The sequence below is a fragment of the Dendropsophus ebraccatus genome, chromosome 7 (assembly GCF_027789765.1).
Source record: "Dendropsophus ebraccatus isolate aDenEbr1 chromosome 7, aDenEbr1.pat, whole genome shotgun sequence".
Lineage (NCBI taxonomy): Eukaryota > Metazoa > Chordata > Amphibia > Anura > Hylidae > Dendropsophus > Dendropsophus ebraccatus.
Window position 1 is genome coordinate 106,564,789 of NC_091460.1, and position 20,890 is coordinate 106,585,678.

General features: G+C 42.4%; 1 protein-coding gene across 2 annotated transcripts in view; it reads right to left on the reverse strand.

Annotated features, from left to right (window-relative positions):
- FGF5 (fibroblast growth factor 5) overlaps nt 1-20,890 on the reverse strand; it is a 62,368-nt gene that overhangs the window by 23,128 nt on the left and 18,350 nt on the right. For both annotated transcript variants that reach the window (XM_069976702.1, XM_069976699.1), the window contains one exon: nt 18,189-18,292. In XM_069976702.1, coding sequence (XP_069832803.1) covers nt 18,189-18,292 — 104 coding nt within the window. The remainder of the gene's footprint in view (nt 1-18,188; nt 18,293-20,890) is intronic.

Below are 20,890 nucleotides of genomic sequence, written 5' to 3' on the forward strand. Positions count from 1 at the left end.
CTACTAGTACGGGAGCTCGGAGAAGCCAAAAGAGTAATCAACGCGTTTCAGCAACAAACTAATCCTGACGAGGGCAACCGCTATTGTTGCTGAAACGCGTTGATTACTCTTTTGGCTTCTCCGAGCTCCCGTACTAGTAGTGACGTCACTCAGCCTTCCCGGGAATTTTTTGAACCGCTAACGTCAGCGTAACCCACCGCGGAGTAGTGCCGCCGGCCGGGGCGCCTCCAGCGGAGGTTACAACCACCATCTTATTGCCAATATACGTTACCAAGCACTAAACATCTGCAAAACATTAACTATTTAACGACGCATATCGAGAACTACGGCAAAGCAATCAACTACAAGGTAAAAACAACCATTTATTTACTTGTAAAAACCACTATTCATTTTTCTTGTATTAACAATATTATACATAGGATTGCCAATACATTGCGCTATATTTCAATACAATTATTTTATACATATATTACCCCCCAGTGAACCTACGGGTATTTGCTTTCTGACAGTGAGCAGCAATACAGTGCAGCGCTAGTGAGGGGTTATTATAACCTCACTCTTTGTACACTTTATTTTAAAATGATATGCTGAAATAAAATATGCTAGACTGTCTGCGCTCCCCCAGTGTCCTCTTCTGTGCCGCCTCCTACATGCTTAGCCAATTACTGACTGAGACAAGACAGCAGAGGCCAGTGATTGGCGGAGCAGGCTGTCACTTTCCAGACAAGATTGACAGCCCACTCAGCCAATCACTGAATGCTGCGCTCTCCCAAACAGCCCTAAATTGTTTAGCTGTTTTAGTGTAGTGGCTGGTTAAGGTTCATTTTGAAAGTTCACAAATGTTACTCCAAAATTTAGCAAATCTGGTGAACTGAGTTTTTTCCCCCTCTAGTTATAACCAACTGCAAAGTGACGAGGCCCCTTCTAAATACTATATATTTATCACTATTTAAAGAGAACCCTTCACTTCTCATGACTTGTCTGTTTTAGTAAGTATTTGTATTCTTTATTAAAATATTTTTGAATCACCTAGAAATCTACTTTGTGCTATTCTTTAAAGGAGTTTGGCAAAAAAAAATTATTAACATATTGTATTGCCCCCCAAAAGTTATACAAATCACCAATATACGCTTGTTATGGGAAATGCTTATAAAGTGCTTTTTTTCCTGCACTTACTGCTGCATCAAGGCTTCTCTTCCTAGATAAAATGGTGATGTCACGACCCAACTCCCAGAGCTGTGCGATCTGTGGCTGCTGGAGAGGATGATGGCAGAGGGATGCTCAGTGTCTCTCCAGTGCCATGTGTCCCTCAGTGTGCCCCTGCCTTCATCCTCTTCAGCAGCCACAGCTCGCACAGCTCTGGGAGTCTGGTCGTGACATCACCATTTAATCCAGGAAGTGAAGCCTTGATGCAGTAGTAAGTGCAGGGAAAAAAGCACTTCATAAGCATTTCCCGTAATAAGTGTATATTGTTAATTTGTGTAACTTTTGGGTGACAACACAATACTTTAATAACATTTTTCGCTGGACTTCTCCTTTAAGAGGTCCTTTTACACCAGCGGATTATCATCTTTCCCTGTGCTTACTATTTTCCTTCCTTTATTGTTTTGGTAAAATTTGGTTAAAAACATCATTTTTTTCATTAAAACAATTCAACACAATATCACGGCATGCTATCATAACACTCAGGGGGCTTCATTTACATGTCTATCACTGTCCACACATAGACAGATACAACATATACCTCTCATGACAAAGTGTCACACAATAATGTTGTTTTGAAATGCTGGTAATCTCACAAACCATCTGAGATATGAGTATATAGATGCAAGGCATGGGGTGCTTATTCATAGGACCGTTTATACAGCCCAATTGTCAACAGTAAGTGGCCACACAAACATAAGCTAATTTCTGTAGCCAATAAGTTCCATTATACACATTTTCTATTTACAGGGGAAGATGTACCAGCAACAAATGATGATTAGAGTTAAAGGGAACCAATCACGCTAAAATTGGCCATAAAGCTAAGGAAACGTACTGGTACATCACCCAGCAAGCTTCCCAAACATACCCCTGTAGCCTGCGTCCAGGGGCGTAACTAGAAATGACTGGGCCCCATAGCAAACTTTTGATTGGGGCCCCCCTCCTCTGACCGACCACTACACCATCAACACAACCAGCTCTACACAGGCTCTGTACACCATACAAATTACAGTGCAGCTACATCAGGTGACTCACAGGGGACGTCTTCTCTGATCAGAGTTCTTCCTTTTCATCTTTTTCTCCATCTGCCCTGAGCCATTATGAGAACTTCTCCGAGCCACGAATCCACAGAATCTGCCAGAGAAACATATTAGGCTCCTTACTCTGTCACAATCCTCATCTCTCAACTAACTGTACATCTGTATTGACCCCTTTAAGCCCTCATTTAGTGGGTAACCCTGACTCTTTGTAGTGTATGTGTGTGTGTGTGTATATATATATATATATATATATATATATATATATATATATGTATATATATATATATATATATATATCCCTAATATGCCCCGCTCTGTATAGACACCTTATAGATGGTCCCTTGTTCAGTCCTCCATATACTGTAGATGGTCTTTTGTGCATCTCCTATAGTAGGGAGCCTCCCTTTCTGTGTCCCTTTATAGTAGATGACAACCTCTGTGCATCCCCTATACCAGGGGTAGGGAACCTTGGCCCTCCAGCTGTTGCAAAACTACAACTCCCATCATGTGTGGACAGTCAAAGCTAAAGCCGTCGTTTTGCAATAGCTGGAGAGCCAAGGTTCACTATCCTTGCTTGATAGTATATGGCTACCTCTGTGTGTGCATCCCCCTATAGGTATCCCCCAGTGTTGTCCATCCCCCATATAGATATCCCAGTGTTGTGCATCCCCCTATAGGTAGCCCAGAGTTTTGTGCATCCCCTATAGGCAGCCCCAGTGTTGTCCACCCCCTATAGGCAGCCCCAGTGTTGTCCATCCCCCTATAGGCATCCCCCAGTCTTGTGCATCCCCCTATAGGCAGCCCCCAGTCTTGTGCATCCCCAGACCTGTATAGCCCCGTGTTGTTTCTCCCCCATAGAGCCCCCAGTGTTGTTCCTCCCCCATAAAGCCCCCAGCGTTGTTCCTCCCCATATAGCCCCCAGTGTTGTGGTTCCTCCCAAATATAGCCCCCAGTGTTGTTGTTCCTCCCCCATATATTCCCCACTGTTTTTGTCCTCCCCCATATAGCCTCCACTGTTGTTGTCCTCCCCCATACAGCCCCCACTGTTGTTGTCCTCCCCCATATAGCCCCCACTGTTGTTGTCCTCCCCATATAGCCCCCACTGTTGGTGTCCTCCCCCATATAGCCCCCACTGTTGTTGTCCTCCCCAATATAGCCCCCAGTGTTGTTGTCCTCCCCCATATAGCCCCCAGTGTTGTTGTCCTCCCCCATATAGCCCCCAGTGTTGTTGTCCTTCCCCCATATAGCCCCCAGTGTTGTTGTCCTTCCCCCATATAGCCCCCACTGTTGTCCTTCCCCATATAGCCCCCACTGTTGTTTTTCCTCCCCATATAGCCCCCACTGTTGTCCTCCCCCATATAGCCCCCACTGTTGTTGTTCCTCCCCATATAGCCCCCACTGTTGTTGTCCTCACCCATATAGTCCCCACTGTTGTTGTCCTCCCCCATATAACCCCCACTGTTGTTGTTCCGCCCCCATATAGCCCCCACTGTTGTTGTTGCCCTCCCCCATATAGCCCCCACTGTTGTTGTCCTCCCCCATATAGTCCCCACTCTTGTTGTCCTCCCCCATATAGCCCCCACTGTTGTTGTTCCTCCACCATATAGCCTCAACTGTTGTTGTTCTTCCCCCATATAGCCCCCAGTGTTGTTGTCCTCCCCATATAGCCCCCACTGTTGTTGTCCTCCCCCATATAGCCCCCACTGTTGTTGTCCTTCCCCCATATAGCCCCCACTGTTGTTGTCCTTCCCCCATATAGCCCCCACTGTTGTTGGGCTCCCCCATATAGCCCCCAGTGTTCCCCTCTGATAAAAAGAAAAAAACAAAAGAGAACTCACCAAACCACACGCTCCCCCGTCGGTCGCTGGTCTCTTCTTCTCTCTTCCCCGCCGGATGAGCAGCTCCCTGGTCGAGTCCCACATAGCTCCATCACTGAGCTCAGTGTGCGCCGCGGTGGCTGGGACTTCCGGTACAGAGAAGAGTGACAGGCTCTCTGTACCCGGAAGTCCCAGCCGCGGCGGTGCACACTAAGCTTACTGATGACGCTGCGTGGGACTCGACCAGGGAGCTGCTCATCCGGCGGGGGCCGACACGCTGCTTGCGGTCACAAGAGTGATTGACAGGGCGGGAAGCCTATGGCTTCTCGCGCTGTCAATTAGAACACTTAACACCCGGGAGGCCCGCTCGGCCACCGGGTGCTGCAGGCGGTCAGCTTCGGGGGCCAAGGCCTTGGGCCCCCGCATGCCATGGGCCCCGTAGCGGCCGCTACGGCGGTAGTTCCGCCAGTGCCTGCGTCCCCTGTACATATAGACTGCAAAGTAAGTTTAACAATCTCCCACGCTGTATGTAAATTACCAGCTAAGTAGTCACGGTGGGCGTGTGGCTGGTCTTCTAGTCATTGTCCTGGGCGGGTTAAGTCACTGTAATCACGCCCCTCTGGGCGTGTTGGAAAGCACCGCATGCTGACGTCACCCGGGGGCCGGCGTTGCGCGTCTGCAACACCGTCTTTACTATGCTGTGCATGCGTGGTACAGCGGTAGAAGCCACTGCGGTACTACGCCATGCTGCACTGAGCATACGCAGCATAGTAAAGACGTCGGTGTCGCAGACGTGCAATGCCGCCCCCCCCCCCGGGTGACGTCAGCATGCGGTGCTTTCCAACACGCCCAGAGGGTCTTGATTACAGCGCTGGAACCCGCCCAGGACCATGACTAGAAGACCAGCCACACGCCCACCGTGACTACTTTGCTTGTATAATTTACCTACAGCGCGGGAGATTGTTAAACTAACTTTGCGGTCTATATGTACAGGGGACGCAGGCTACAGGGCTATGTTTGGGAAGCGCGCTGGGTGATGTACCAGCACGTTTCCTTAGCTTTATGGCCAATTTTAGCGTGATTGGTTCCCTTTAAGCAAACTTTGAGTGTGCAGCATTTGATTAGCAGTGGCTGCAGAAGTTGGATACAGCTCTCGGGAGTCTGGGAAAACATAGGTACAGGCTATGGCCAATGGCTGTGTCCAAGTTTTCTTAAACACTCTAGGACTGCATGCATCTTCAGCAGCTACGGCTAATCAAATGCCGCATGCTTAAAGTTTGCTCAACTCTCAAGATATAAAAGATGCGATCAACAATAATTAGCATCTGGTCATTTCTCACAATACTTGTGAAACACATTCAATCAACTGAAATGTATCAAGGCGGTGTGTCCCTGCACTGTTTGATAGGCTCCCTGCACACACTCTGCGACCTGCCTGCAATCACAGACCATGCACCATGGCATCCATGATTAGGTGCATTGGCCCACAGACTTACTAACAGTTATGGATCACAAATTACAATTGCATGTAGGGACCATTCTGTCAGCATTTACTGGATAGGGTTAACCAATGTCCCCTTGCTATATTTTTCCAATGCTCTATGTTTATTAGTGCAGTGATGGCTAACCTTGACACCCAAGCTGTTGCAAAACTACAATTCATATCATGCCTGAACAACCAAAGATATGGCTTTGGCTGTCCAGGTATGATGAGAATTGTAGTTTTGCAACAGCTGGGGTGTCAAGGTTAACAATCACTGGTATAGTGTATTCCATCTTCAATGTGCTACTAGAACAATATAAGGCTATATTTCCATGTCAGAATTTTATTGCAAAATAATGGCCGCCTATTGATGACAGCCACAATCATGAACATTATTTGTGTCCGTCATGATCAATAAGCAACAGCTTTTTGACGCTAAATAACAGCCCGTTCCCATATTGGGAACATAGCCTAAAGCTTGTTTATAAATAGAGTTTATATATTGCTATTAAAATTCAGCACTAATGCGCAGCTGCACAATACTCCTGCGACGAGCTTTTATAAAGCACTTAGCTGTTTAGAAATAATTAGACCATGAAATGAAACTTGCTGCCAAACCAGAAGAAAGAACAGATGTCATTTTTGCTTTATCTTATTGTTTGGTCCTACAATCATTAAACATTTGGGTCAAGTTTCTCCATTATTTGTGTTGTTTCCGATGAGCTGAGGAATTGCACTTCTTAACCTTGGAGTGTAACCTGTCTAATTGGAATCTCCGTCCAGCATTCTGCTCCCTGTGATAATTAACCAGAAGGTGGATGGTTTAATTTAATTTTACTTAGTGTCCTTGACATAAATCATTCTGCAAAAGGAATAATTAAGTCTGTAAATGGACCCACTGTAGATCACTAGAAAATTAGAGAGGTATCATTTGTTAGTATAATGCAGTTTTCACTTCTTTAAAAAAGCAATGTGCAAAGCTCTTCTTCCTCTATTGGAAAATCTGTTTAGGGCTGCATTGTTTTCCTACATTTTACAGCAGCATCGTCTTTACTCAGAAATGTAAAATTACATTCAGACGAGCACAGAAGCAGTCATTTCAGCAGATTCATAGAAACGAGACTGGAACCTTCTCTAAGGAGAATAAAAATAGTTTGACTCATCTGAAGTTTATGCACATGACAAAGCAGCAGCAGGAGCAGACCCAGTACAGCAGTACACAGAGTCCCTATGGGTCTGTATTACAGACTTTAAGACACTCTTTTTGCTGGTATATGGTGTATCTAAATGTAAAGTCTCGTAAAGTCTGTCTGTGTTTCCAGCTGTTCCTGGCAGCTTGATTTTTTTTAATGCGATACACGCTAACATTAATTTGGTACATTGAAAACTTTTCCCTGTCTCAAAGCTTCCCCTTCCAGAAGTATTAGGTTTTGTTCACACACAGTAAAATAATACCAGAATACAGGCATATTTTCAATATAATAATGCAGTCCATTGAAGTCAATGGGAAATTGGGAGGCAGTGCACACACCATATAAAATAATAGACTTATTGATTATAGATTTGTTTAGCTTCATTCTGTGCTCATCTCCCTCAGGCTGGCCACTCCGAGCAGAGGAAGGGTACTGCCCGGGGACCATCTAGAAAATATGGATACAGCCATAGCGGTATCCTCCCTGTGTAATTACATATTGAAGGAAATCATAAGCTCTTTGCTTACTTCTAAAGTATCCCAATGCAAGCAGCACATGGTGATTGTAGAATAGGTAAAAGTATGTTGTACCTGGTTATCGTCTATTTCAGGCTGGGAGGAGGCTGACAGTAGGACATATTAATACAATATATTGCTTTCTGTCATTAACCATTTTAGCTTCTGATGTGAAATATCTGCTGTAGTCTGAGGTAGGAACTTTGGTCTTGTTTAGCAAAATACTTGAAGTGTAAATATTATTTTTAACAACTTTGCAGAAATCTATAGTACAAGCAAATATAGGAAACTCTGTAATAGGTTTTATTAGGCTAATGAGTTTCCTTCTGTACTGACAAGGCTGTTTTCCAGCCTCCCCCCCACCCCCACACACACTTCTTATCTGTTGCAGAAAAGCAAAGTGAAGACAGGTTTACTGCGTCCATTATGGTCTATAGAGGGGAGAGGGGCCGAGGGGGATGAATAAGCTGAAAAAGGAGAGAACCAGCCCCGGCAGTTTGCAGTATAAGAGCCAGCACAGCAAAACTTCCTGCAATCTTACCTCACCAAGTTCCAAGACCAACACTGAGCAGTTTGACTTGTAAATCTAGCGTTTTCTGTGGCCAGACAGCCTCCAAACTGCAGGGCTGGCCTCTTCCTGGACACAGAAAACTCATCTTCACCCTGCTTCTCTGTAATGTAATGTAGCCTTGATAATGAACAGATAAGACAAAAAGAAAGAAAAATAAACAGATAAGAAAGCGGACATATATATATATTTTTTTTACTTAGTGTGAACATAGCCTCAGGGTTTAACTGTATTTGTGTTGTTGTAAAGAAGGGCTACAGAAGTAAGAGGCCACCTATATTTTAGCAGTGAACTCTACAGTGATTGAAAAAAGTCATAATAGTGGTCTGGCCCTTGTGGGGAAGAAAAGGGAAAAAAGGGTGACTTTTATTTGAGAAGGTTTAACACATGAGCCTCCAAATTGAAGAGAAAAGTGTGGCTCACATATTGAAGTGAGAGGCGAGGGACATGACAAAGTAAATCAAAATTTGCTATAGCATGAATTGGGCTTTGCTCTTTTACTGTGTGGGGGTCATACTATATATTACTGGTGGGTTTTGAATGTCAGGGCTGATTTTTAGACCCCTCCAGCTCTGCTTTACATTATTCTGTAATAATATCCTATGCTGCACTATAAAAGCAACAGAAAAAAAAATCCTGGATTGCTACTTGAAGTCCTGTAAGTAGCCAGGTGGGACCTCCATGAATGAGGCTTGTTTTTCTAGCACATTCCAAAGATACTCATTCTGATTGAGTTCAGGGGACTCTGGAGGCCAAGTTAACATCTCAAACTTTTTGATATGTTCTCCACATCATTCCTGAACAATTTTTGCAGTGTGGGAAGGTGCATTATCCTGCTGAAAGAGGTCACTGCCATTTATGAATTTTTTGTCTTCAAGGTTTAAGTTGGTAGTAAGTACGCATTAAAAAAAAAAAGTCCACAAAATTAAAACAAACTGAAGTTTCCCAACAGACCTCTCTCCACAGCAGCACGCTACCTTTAAAGGGATATTCCACCCAAGAGCAAGAAAATCAAATGGGGTTATGTGATTTTGATCTCAGAAGGGTGGAGGAGGACAGAGGAGCTGAGACAGAGTGGACCAGGAAGTAAGAGTTTTCAGCAGCTTCAGAGTCAGGATGTAGTACAGACAAATGGACCAAGTCATGTAGTAGAAACATCTTACAAGCAAGCTTAGATTATGGGTGTAGCTTAAACAGGATAAAATCTTTAAGTGGAGTGCCCCTTTAATTAGATTGCTGCCTTTCTTTAGTGCATCCTGGTGCTATGTCTGGACACATATAAAATGCATGAGGAATTTATCTGACCAGAACACTTTCTTCCATTAGACTACTGTCCAGTTCTGATGCTTGTGTGCCCATTGTAGGCACTTTTGGCAGTGGACAAGGTTTGGCACTCTGACCACTCTGTGCCTGCACAACTTAATATGTAGCAAAGTACAATACACTATGCACACTGACCCCTATCATGGTCAGCATGGTTGAGTAGATCACAGTAGCTCATCTGTGTTGGGCCAGATAGGCTAGCCTTTGCTACTCGCATACCTGCGACAAGAACTAACATTTTAGAGGTTCTCTGGCTTAGTCGTTTCGTTTAGTGCAATAGGAAAAGGGAACAGGAACAGTAATTCATTGCCATGATATCGGCACTAGGTAAAAACTTTGGGAGATGAGGGAATCCTTCTCTTGCTAATAAGAGACTTAGGATAACTGTTGAAAACGACAGCTGCGGATGTGATGGATGCAGTGAGGCCCGCTAAATGAGTGTATGGGGGGAAACTGAGTGTGCCTTCCTACCAGGGAAGATGAGACAAGATTTGAGGGAGACTAATGTAGGATCAATGACTGGGACAATGACTTCACAGGACCAGAAACATGGACTGTGATGCTTAAAGCTGCAGTAGAAAAAAACTAGGAACTACTGGGTGGAGTGGTGCTAGGCTGTGTTCTGGACCTGTGGCTCTGCCATTGGAGGGTTTGTTTCTAAAGGTCAGTAGAGAGAAAGCATCAATTAAGCAATATGAACCAGATTGACCTTGAGGCCTTAACATAATTCCTTTAGGAAGGGCCCCTTTGTCATTACAGAATGTAAAAATGTAAGCTCCTTGCCATTAGGTATGGCCTTTTCCTGTGTAACCATGGTGGCCTATGGGTCTGTTGACCTGTTGGGACTGTAATGTTCAAGTAGAGGTGCCATTTTGTGTATAGCCACTGTAAATATACCTTTAATTGTGGGTGTACAGTTAAAGGTTTTAGTTGAGTCATTTTATAACACATGTCAGTCTGCCATTATTCCGTGCCATCCCTCAGGTTTTCAAACACTAATGAAGGAATTTTGGTGGAAAACCATTGTGAGAACTTTGGTGTTGATAAGAGAGCTGAGACTGTCCTTGTTATAGGTCAATGTGACTGACAGTATGGGGGAACAGTTATAGAAGGAGTACACATTGGCACCAAGAAAAACATGTCCTACCCCTGTCGATGGGTGGGTTATCACCTTCTATATGAGAAGATATTTTAAGTTGCTATGATCACTGGCACAGCCCATAGATCAATGAGCAACAGCCATAGTAAATTTATGACCTGTATTTAAGGAACACATATCCCAATTACTCTTGGGGTGACTTTTAGACACGTGTGTTAACACATTTAGTAAAATGACCAACAATTTGCTAAAATTGTATTCCTTATATTTAAAAATATAAGGAAAAAGAATAAAAATATACAATAAGTATCAGTCTTTATAGGTGTCAGTTAGCTTTTCTATATGTGCAAAGATATGAAAATTATGGAAAGGCTATGTTTCCACTACAGTTTTTTCTCTCTGTTTTTTAAAAGAAAAAATAGCATCCATCATTTTGAGTTCAAAATGATGTCCGTCATTTCATTGATTGGCCGCCAGTCAGTGCAACAACGGCTGTTGGTACATTATTCTAGTTCAGGCGGACTAATTACCCTTTGGGGGTTGTCTTTAACCCCTTGCCTCCGCAGCCTGTTTTAGCCTTAATGCGCAGGGCCTATTTTTCAAATCTGACCTGTCTCTCTTTATGTAGTTATAACTCTGTGATGCTTTTAACTATCGCGGTTATTCTGATATTGTTTTTTTTTGTGACATATTCCTCTTTATGATAGTGGTATACTTTGGTTGATACACTTTGGTTGAAAACACATTTGCGCACAAATTTACGTTTCTTTATATTCAAAATTCTCTTTTCCTTAGAAAGATAGTCATGCCACATGAACTTATTATTAATGCAACATCTACAACATGTCTGCTTTATGGTGACGTCATTTGGTGAACGTCCTTTTACTTTTTAGGATGTTAGAGGACTTTGAAATTCTGCAGTGATTTTTAAAATTTTCATGAAAATTTCAGCTCTGATTTTATTAGGGACCAGTTCAGTTCTGAAGTGCATTAGTGGGGCCTGTATGTTAGTTACCCATATAAATCCCTCCACTGTAAAAACTGCACCCCTCAAAGTATTCAAAGTAACATTTCATAAGTTTATTAACCCTTTAGGTGTTTCTCAGAAATTTAAATTAAAGTTGGAGGGGAAATTAAAATTTTTCATTTTTTTGGCAGATATTCCATTTTAATTATTTTTTTCCTCTAACACAGCAAATACTAACTGAGAAATGGAACTCACTATTTATTCTCCTTATTCCAATGTTTCTAGAAATCCCCCAAATGTGGCCGCAGTGTGTCACCTGACTCAACCACAGGCCGCAGACATAACAGAGACCTGGTGAATTTTTGGGGTCTTTTCTTATTTCAGGTTTTTTTATAGCCATTATATCATGTCACAGAGGCTTGCGGTGCCAAAATATTTGTGTACGACAAGTTGACGTTTCCATCGGTACGATTCTGAGGGACATGTGACACCCTAATCATTTTTTATAAAAAAAAAAATTATAAGTTGGTACGAATAAAAAACACAATTTAGCAGGAGTTTTTTACCATTTTTTTGTATACCGTTGACTATACGTCACATATGATATGTTATCGTTATTCATCAGGTCGGTATGATTAAAGTGATATCCATTTTTTATAGCTTTTGTTATAGTTCATGGCATTTATACTATACATACTGTTTGTGTCTTGCATATTGTAAGAGCAGCAATATTTTTATTTTTTTGCCAATAGAGGGATTTTTTTGTGGCATAAGCTGATGTTTTTAGTGGTGCACCTTTATTTTTTAGGGGGCGGGATTAACAAAAAATGGGCATTTTGTTAGTTTTTTATCTATTTTTTGAATTGCGTTAATTGGATGGCATAATTAATGTAACAGGTTAGTAGACGGGCTCATTATGGACGTGGCGATACCAAATATGTGTATCTTATATATAGGGGATCATTTATAAAGAGGGATGGGGAATGTGTATATTTATTTAAATTTATTTATTTATGTAGCCGTATCCGGAGGGGGGGCGGGGGACAAGTGGAGGGAGAGGGACTGGACCACAGAGGTGAGCACAAACACAGGGGGGGGGGGGGAGAGCACAGAGGTGAGTACGAGCACAGGGGAGGGGGGAGAGCACAGAGGTGAGCACGAGCACAGGGGGGAGCTCAGAGGTGAGCACGAGCACAGGGGCGGGGGAGAGCACACAGGTGAGCACGAGCACGGGGGTGGGGGAGAGCACACAGGTGAGCACGAGCACAGGGGGGGAAAGCACACTGAGCACGAGCACGGGAGGGAGAGCACACAGGTGAGCACGAGCAAAGAGGTGGAGAGCACAGAGGTGAGCACGAGCACGGAGGGGGGCACAGAGGTGAGCACGAGCACGGGGGGGGGGGGGCACAGAGGTAAGCACAAGCACGGCGGGGGGGGAGCCAAATCCGGAGGGGAGAGGGACAAGGGGAGGGAGGGAGAGGAGAATTGGGGAACACTGGGGGGAGCTGGATCGGGGCGGGGGGAGCCCGGACATTACAGGGGGGAGGATTACAGCAGTGTCGGCAGGAGGATGCAACATGCTGCTGCCTCCTCCTGCCGCCCGATCAACCTGCTGCACAGAATATCACCATAGACGCTGCAGTCGCAATAACCGCGGCATTTATGGGGTTAACTGTCCATGGGGGGAGCTCGGCTCCCCTCCGGGCAGTGGCAGCCCGGGGAGGCTGTGTCACACAGCCTCCTCCTGCTGACCGATCTCAGATAGGGACAGCGGGGGGAGGCAGGAAAACCATGACGTTCAGGGACGTCATAATGCAATCTGCCACTGCTTTTCATGACGTCCCTGGACGTCATATTGGGGGAAGGGGTTAATTGAAAAGTCCATTGAATTTAATAGTAAAAACAGTGAAAGGACGGTGAAACTGTGTGTGAACTATAGGATAACGTCTGGTGTTTGCAAAAGACATCCGAAAATAATTGTCATGATCATTATTTTGATGTCCGCAGACAAAGTCTGTTATTTAATACACTGTGTGCATTGGACGTCCTTCTTTCAATTGACTTCATTGCATTGCAATGAAGTCAATGAAATGGCCGGAAAAACGGACGTCTTTTTAAATAGAACAATATAACAATTGGATACCTTAGTATGAACATAGCCGAATAAAAACATTACTGGCAGTGTTTAAGTTATATTTAATTTCAATTTCCAGGTATTCCACATCAGCATTTGCATTGTCATTGTGGACACTTTTTCTATATCCAGCCACGTTGTAAAGTTATGTCAATTGAGAAATCACTATAACATTACATATGATACCACATATGCTTCACTAAATGTTTTGTGCCATGTTTAGATTTCCCGATTTAATGGCTCATGCTGCACGTTCCAGACTTAAAGGATGCAAATACCAAACAGGATATAAAGGGGGCATTCTTATACTACAACTTAGTAAGCTATTTTAAAATATACAGTATGACTATGACTATAGGTTTAGACTCAAAATGGGTCAATATTTTCTGTACACATTTTTATTGTGTAGTTTGCAATAAAAATGTTTGCTGAGTCCATAATGGATTCCCAGGGTATCCTTCTTGTGGTTAAATGTGTCCAGGCTGGAATAATAATAACAACAAAAAAAACAAAACTTTTCCCTGTTCCAATCTTTCTGTCACCCCAAAGCTATGTTCCCATGTTTTCTTTTCCTGTCAGTTTATTATTATTTTTTTATTTTAAACTTTTCTTTTTTATAAGTCGATTCTTTATACAAATTAACATTGTATTATAAACATATGCACCGGTATTTCACATTTAATCAATTTACAATTACAAAACATTTTTATTTTGCCCTAAACCCTCCCACCCTCCACTCCACAGGAGGAAGAAAAAGAGTGAGAATTTTTTTTAAATTGTTGGTACATAATTCTAGTTTTTGTGGACTGATTGCCATTTGGGTGTGTCTTTCATTGAAAAGTCCATTGAATTTAAAAGTAAAGACATTGAAAAGATGATAAAAAAAGAACATCTGCATGTGAACAGCTAAAAATAACGTCCGTTGCTTTCAAGAGAAATCCAAAAATTGTCATGATTATTATCTTGATTATTATGTCTGTCATTTCATACACTGTTTTGCATTGGACGTATGTCATTGTCTTGACTTCAATGCATTCGACTGAGGTCAATTAAAATGGGACAATAACGGACGTCTTTTTGCTTTTTTTTTTTTTTGCTTAGTGTTAATATAGCCTAACAGGGTTCAAGGTTCCAGGAAAACTGAGCACACAAAAGAACGCTAGTAAGGTACAAAGACCAGTTATAGGCATAAGAGAGAAGACACAGGGGATTCAAATAGTGCACCAGGAAGCCAATGCAAAGCCTTTTTGGCTTGTGTCAGTGCTAACTGATCGGTGACACAATGTAACAAGCGGCAACAGAAACTTAGGATGTAAGATTTATCATCTATTAATTGGATATACCCACGAATAATCTGTTAATAGGGTTATCTCAAGATGCTAAATTATGTCTTATCTATAGGATAGAGGATGATTAATTCATCATTTCCTAATCTTCAGGATGGAGGACACTTGTCCCTGGAACTAATCGAGCGGTAATGCATATGTATGGTCTGTGCGCCATCCATTTTCTATAGGATCTCTGGACATTGCCTATAAGAACAGAAAATGAATACAAATTTCAACTTTCTGTCCAAACAGATACCAATGTGTCTGTGGGGGGCTCTGGAAAAGACTAGGTCTGAGTGCCCTATTACACATGGATGGTCACCGTCCATCTTAGCTGCCCCCTAACAGGATCCACTTCTAGTCTCTTTCTCACATTTCCATTGTGCCAGCAACCCTCTCTCTTTACCCTGTAACTGCTGCTGCCATTTTTTTTTTTACCCATATGACCCTATTACGCTAACATAGTTTGGTACTGATATTTGCTCTCTGCATGAACCTGTTAGTTTGTGCACTGTATTCCAGCTCTACTATGTTTCATCTGTCTAGCACAATAATGAGCAGTCTGTATGGCACTGTTATTTGCATTCTATATGGCACTGTATACTATAAAGCAATGTCAGTTGGAGAATTATAACGATGAGTGAACTCTTCAAAAGTTCGGTTCAGCAGGTTTCCCGAGCTTTTAAAAAAAGTTTAGGTTCGTGTGAACCATAAATGAACCGCACTAAAACAGCTAAACGATTGCAGTCGTTTAGCAGTTTTAGTGCAGTTCACAACGTTTGCTCATCTTTACTTACCTATCTGTGCTCCCCCATAGTCCATCTTCTCTGGTCTCCGCCAAAGCTGCAAAAAGCCCTCTCAGTCAATCACTGGCTGAGAGAAACCAGGGCCGCCACCACTCTCAAGAGTGACAGCCTGATCAACCAATCACTGGCTGTTGGACTATTTTCTCTCAGTCAGTGATTGGCTGAGACAGGACAGTGCTGCAGCCATTAATTGGCCAAGTGGGCTTTCACTTTTGTCTCAACAGTGACTGTGGTGCTGTCACATGTCAGTGGAGATTAGGCTGTTACTCTAGTCTTGGGAGTGACGACCTGTGGCCAATGATTGGCTGAAAAGGCTGTCATATTTGAGACTAGACTGACAGCCTGCTCAGCCAATCACTGGCCATAGCACTGTCCTATCTCAGTCAGTGATTGTCTAAGTGGGCTGTAGATGGGTACGATCAGTGGGGGACAGAAGAGATACGAAGCATCTTACTACATAAACCAGATACTGTTATTCTCTTCATATTTTATCGAACTTAGCATTTCTGAAACCATCGTTTTTTCAGCATAGTGCAGAATCTGAAACAGTAGATTTATGATGAAGCTAAGCAATGCTAAGCAATGTTTACAGTAGGATCAAGAATTTTGCAGAGTACTCTATTAACAGCAGGAAAAACATTTAGGCTTTTGCTGATTTTCTACTAGTTAAATCCTCCATATATTCTGTATCACTTTTTGTCACTATAAATCATATATTTGTTTTCTTAAGGCAACTGTCATGCAGCGAGTTTCCTTCTGCAGATTCGGTAGCCACCTGTCCATTACTAATCCTACCCATGAGGGTTACACGTTCACAGTAAAATGATGAGAAGCAGCAATATTTACTGCCTGCCTTATGTTGTGAAATGAAGGCAGTGGAAGACACAACATGTGATATGAGCCTTTTAATTATTCTTTGATCACAGTGCAAGCGGCAACAGTATGTCTAATTAATTGGACATGACATCATTACTACAAAGAGATACAGGTCTTCATAGGAAACATGAATTGATGCTGCAGATCATCATGGTGCCGGGTGCATTTGCCATATTACACTCACTGAATGCTTTATAACTTGAATATAATTAAGATATATGCATTGTTTATACAATAAATAATCTGAAGGATTCATACTTAAAATAGAAATCAGTTAAGAATTAAACAGGTTCTTGTATTAAATATATATTGCTCCATGCACATGGCTATAGTACCAATTCATGTTACCTAATCAATATATTGTGAGACAATATTGTTTTGGGGGTCTTAGTTCTTTATTTTGCAGCTGTACTTACAGTTAGCAGCACCTGCTGCATTTATTCCCTGTCTGCAGTGTAATTTATCAACAGGCAGCATGCCCTAAACACATCTTGCTCTCCCTAAATGTCCCAAGATATATGTGTATCTGTGTATAAAAGAAGATGGTGATGTAGGCTGTAAGGGTTGGTGACTTTCACTCAGCAGGGTGGGGCTAGAGCTCAGAGACTTTATCGAGCAAAGGGTGGAGCAAGAGGTGCTGGAGACAATACAAATTTAGTAGTTCTTCTGTTTTTCAATTTTTGGTAATAGTGTAGCACGTAAAAGCTAATATTATTAGTGATAACACTATATTAGTAAGTTTTATTTCATTGGATGAAATCTGCACAAAGCAGGGTCTCCGGGGAGAGATTACACTAATAACGGCAGCCCTGCATTACTAGTGCAGGCTCCATACTTACATTAGGTCAAGGACCTTGTTAACTACAGGTGGAGTAGTATATATTCACTGCTGTCTTGGTTTACTACCAGCGAAGCAGTATGTACTTCTGTACTGCAGTGTTAGTTACTACAGTTGAAGCAGTATGTACCTGTATTTTTACACTGTCATGTTGGTTTACTACAACTGGAACAAGATTTATTTCTGCAAAGTGGTGTTGGTTTACTACAGGTGGAGCAGTATTTATTGCCACAGTGCGGTTCTGGTTAAACACTGGTAGGGAAGTATTTATTGCTGCACTATCGTGCTGGTTTGGCACTACTAGGAAATATTATGTGTGCCATGTGGCGGTATTTAGAGGGTGTTAGTCAGTGAGGCCCCAGCATCAACATGGATTGCCTGATAAGGTCCATGTACAAAAGGTTTGACAAGCCCTGACCTTGAGTAATGTAAAATGGTAGTTCCTAGTGATGAGCACAACTCAAGCATGCTGGAGTATAATCATTTGGAATTTGAATACTGGTGTCTGAAGATCGGGGGATCGGGGGGGGGGGGGGGGGGGGGGGGGGGGATCAGCGTTCAGACCCCTGTGATCTCTTAGTGAATACTGTGGATAGGGCATGCCTTGTACAGATGGGGATACCCCTTTAAGTAAATTGACACCAGGTCAAAAAGCCCAGTGGTGACTTTACACGTCATATGTACCCTTCTTCGATTACTGGACAGTCACTTTAAACTTGTATTTATATCTGGGAAATAAGATTATATGTATTCATGTGGATTTTCATAATACATAGGGCCAGCACAAATAACTAATTTCTCTTTACAATGTCCCTGGAATTTTGGATATACTACCTGTCTTTAAAATCCTTTGTTACAGTTATAAAATAGGTATGGTGTGAACCATATGTAGACAACTGTGTGGGAAAATTACAAAAATAATTGAGCATAAATATTTCTATCATTTATGCCACTTACACAAATAAACTGATATTTTCAATTAGTATGTTATTACTTACAGTTGCATGAAGTTTTCCCTTTTTTGACATGGCAAGAAATGAGTTGCTGAAAACTCCTCTTATTCCCACAATCCCTTGAGACACAGCAAATATTTCCAAAATACCTAGAATGACAGAAATCCCAAAATAAAGCATTGCTCATGGCTCTTGGAAAGAGAGGAAGGGATAAGAATAACAGCTCTCGTTTTCAATAGCTGTGTGTATCTATCTTTCATGAAGCCTGTGTAAATCCATCACCCATTTTATTAGCACTCACTTGAAACTGAAGACTGCTCAGATGTCGGGGGATATGCCTGGGAGCTTTCTCAGAGGCATCGACTGGAGATACTAAGTCCCTGCCATTTGTTGAAATGTCCAAACCAAGTGGATGATGTCTAGAGCTCCCGGAATTCAGTGCCCACTAGCTATAATGCTTCTAAAATGGCTCACTCCAAAGAATCCATGCTGATGATTTTCTCAGCATTGTAAATCCCAACTTCATCTCTTATAAATCTTATAAATGAAAAAAAAAAATTATGCATCATATCTAGGCACTTTACGAACATTTGTGTAACAAAATGGGATACAGTACTGTTGGGAAACTTTGTAGGTGCTGTTAACTCATCAGGGTGCAGAATTTACTGTATTTAAGACTTAAAGGGGTATTCTGGGAGCAATTTTTTTCTTTATAATTGTGCTCAGGCAAATGTAAAACATACAAAAAAAAAAAATCTATAACTACCTTCCCCTGTTCCCTTCTGCTGTTCTCACTGAGCCGCTGTGCAGCAGTTCCATGGTTGGGGTTAGCAGAAGAAATTGGCTACTCAATCAGACCTGCAGCCACTGTTTGGCCTGTAGGTCTCCTTGAACATTAGAGCACTGGCTTGTAATGTACAAATAGCATGGTCAAGCATAGTGCTTGGGGTGCATCAGGGTGCTCAATCAAACTCAAAGCTTGACCAAGCATCTTGTGGTGGTTGGGTAAAAGTGGCTATACTTCTTTAATAACTGAGGGCCGAACAGCCCACCACAGTAACCCATTCAATTTTTTTATTCTAATTTTGGTATATTTTGTCCATTAAATAGATGTTTAACCCCTTGGCTCTGAAGCCTGTTTTGGCCTTAATGCCCAGGGCCTATTTTTCAAAACTGACCTGTCTCTCTTTATATAGTTATTACTCTGTGATGCTTTTAACTATTGCAGTTATTCTGAGATTGATTTTTTGTGACATATTCCTCTTTATGTTTGTGGTATACTTTGGTCGATACACTCAGTGTTGCGGGGGTCCCGATCACATGTGCCGACAGGCGGGGTAAGCTCCTTACCTCCGTCCTGTCAGATCTGCGATCTATGTGTAGAGTCTGCTCTAAGGCAGGCTCTATACATAGATCGCTGATAACACTGATGTATGCTATGCTATGGCATAGCATAGATCAGTATATGCAATCTAATGATTGCATCTTTTACAGTAAATAAAAATGTTAAAAAAAAGTGTAATGAAAAGTGTTTTAAATGTATTAAAAAAACCCTTTTAACCCCCAATAAAAGTTTAAAAGACTCCCATGCCCATTACAAATATATAAATAAATAAACAAACATATTACATAGTGTAGCGTGCGTAATTGTCCGATCTATTAAAATATAACATTATTTTAGAGAAAAAGAAGAAGAGGCAAATACAAAATATTATCTCCCCCCTGCCCCCGCCCCACCCTCCAGCACACTCATTTAACACATTCACCTCTCTTTATCCAATTCCTGTGCCCCACACACACACACACCCCAGGAGAAAGAAAGGGGGGGGGGGTACAAACTAAATTACCTACTGTTCTCAATTAAGTCAGTTACCTCAGTTGAATAATTTGACTCAGTCCCCCGTAACTGCCATATTCTCCGATGCCTGCTGAGCATCCTCAAGTGGGCCCTTTTTGCAATAAATTCTTTATAGGTTTTGCTCTTATTCGCTAAGAGTATCCATTCACCCAGAGTTGGAGCTTTATCCCCAAACCATTTCCTTACCATCTGTACCTTTGCTATCAGAGATAACTTATTTTTTAAGGAACCAATACTCCCGTCATGATCATAGCCACCCAGTAGAATTCGTTATTAGTCACAACTTTTTTCACTCTATGTAGAGATGTCCTAATTTTGGGCCAAAACTCCATATCAAGTCTCATATCAAGTGAAGAAAGCCCGCCCCATCCGTACAGTACTACATTTCAGACAGCTTGAGGTATTTCTACAACCCCTTAAAGACTATATAATATCTTGAGGTGTATAAGCCTATGCTCAGGGTTAACCCTTTCCAGCACGAGGATGTAAATGTACGTCCTCGTGTGGGTGCGGGTGTTCAGAGCGGGGCCGCGCGGTGACCCCGCTCTGAACCACCGTGGTTCCGGGTGCCTCATGTAGCCCGGGGTTGCGGCTATTAGAGGGCACGGTCCGATCGCCGTGCCCGCTAATAAGGTAATCAGATGCAGCTGTCAAAGATGACAGCTGCATCCAATTACCGGATGCAGCACTTCCCTGGTGTCTAGTGGCGATCTCCATTACTGCTGCCGGCCGGGGACCGCTCCAAGATGGCGCCGTCCCCGGCTCGGCACTCATTTGTTTTCGGCTGCATATAAAAAGCCCCCTCCCCTAATAAAAGTTTGAATCACCCCCCTTTTCCCATGTTATAAATAAAAATAAATAAATAAACAAACATGTTTGGTATGGCCGC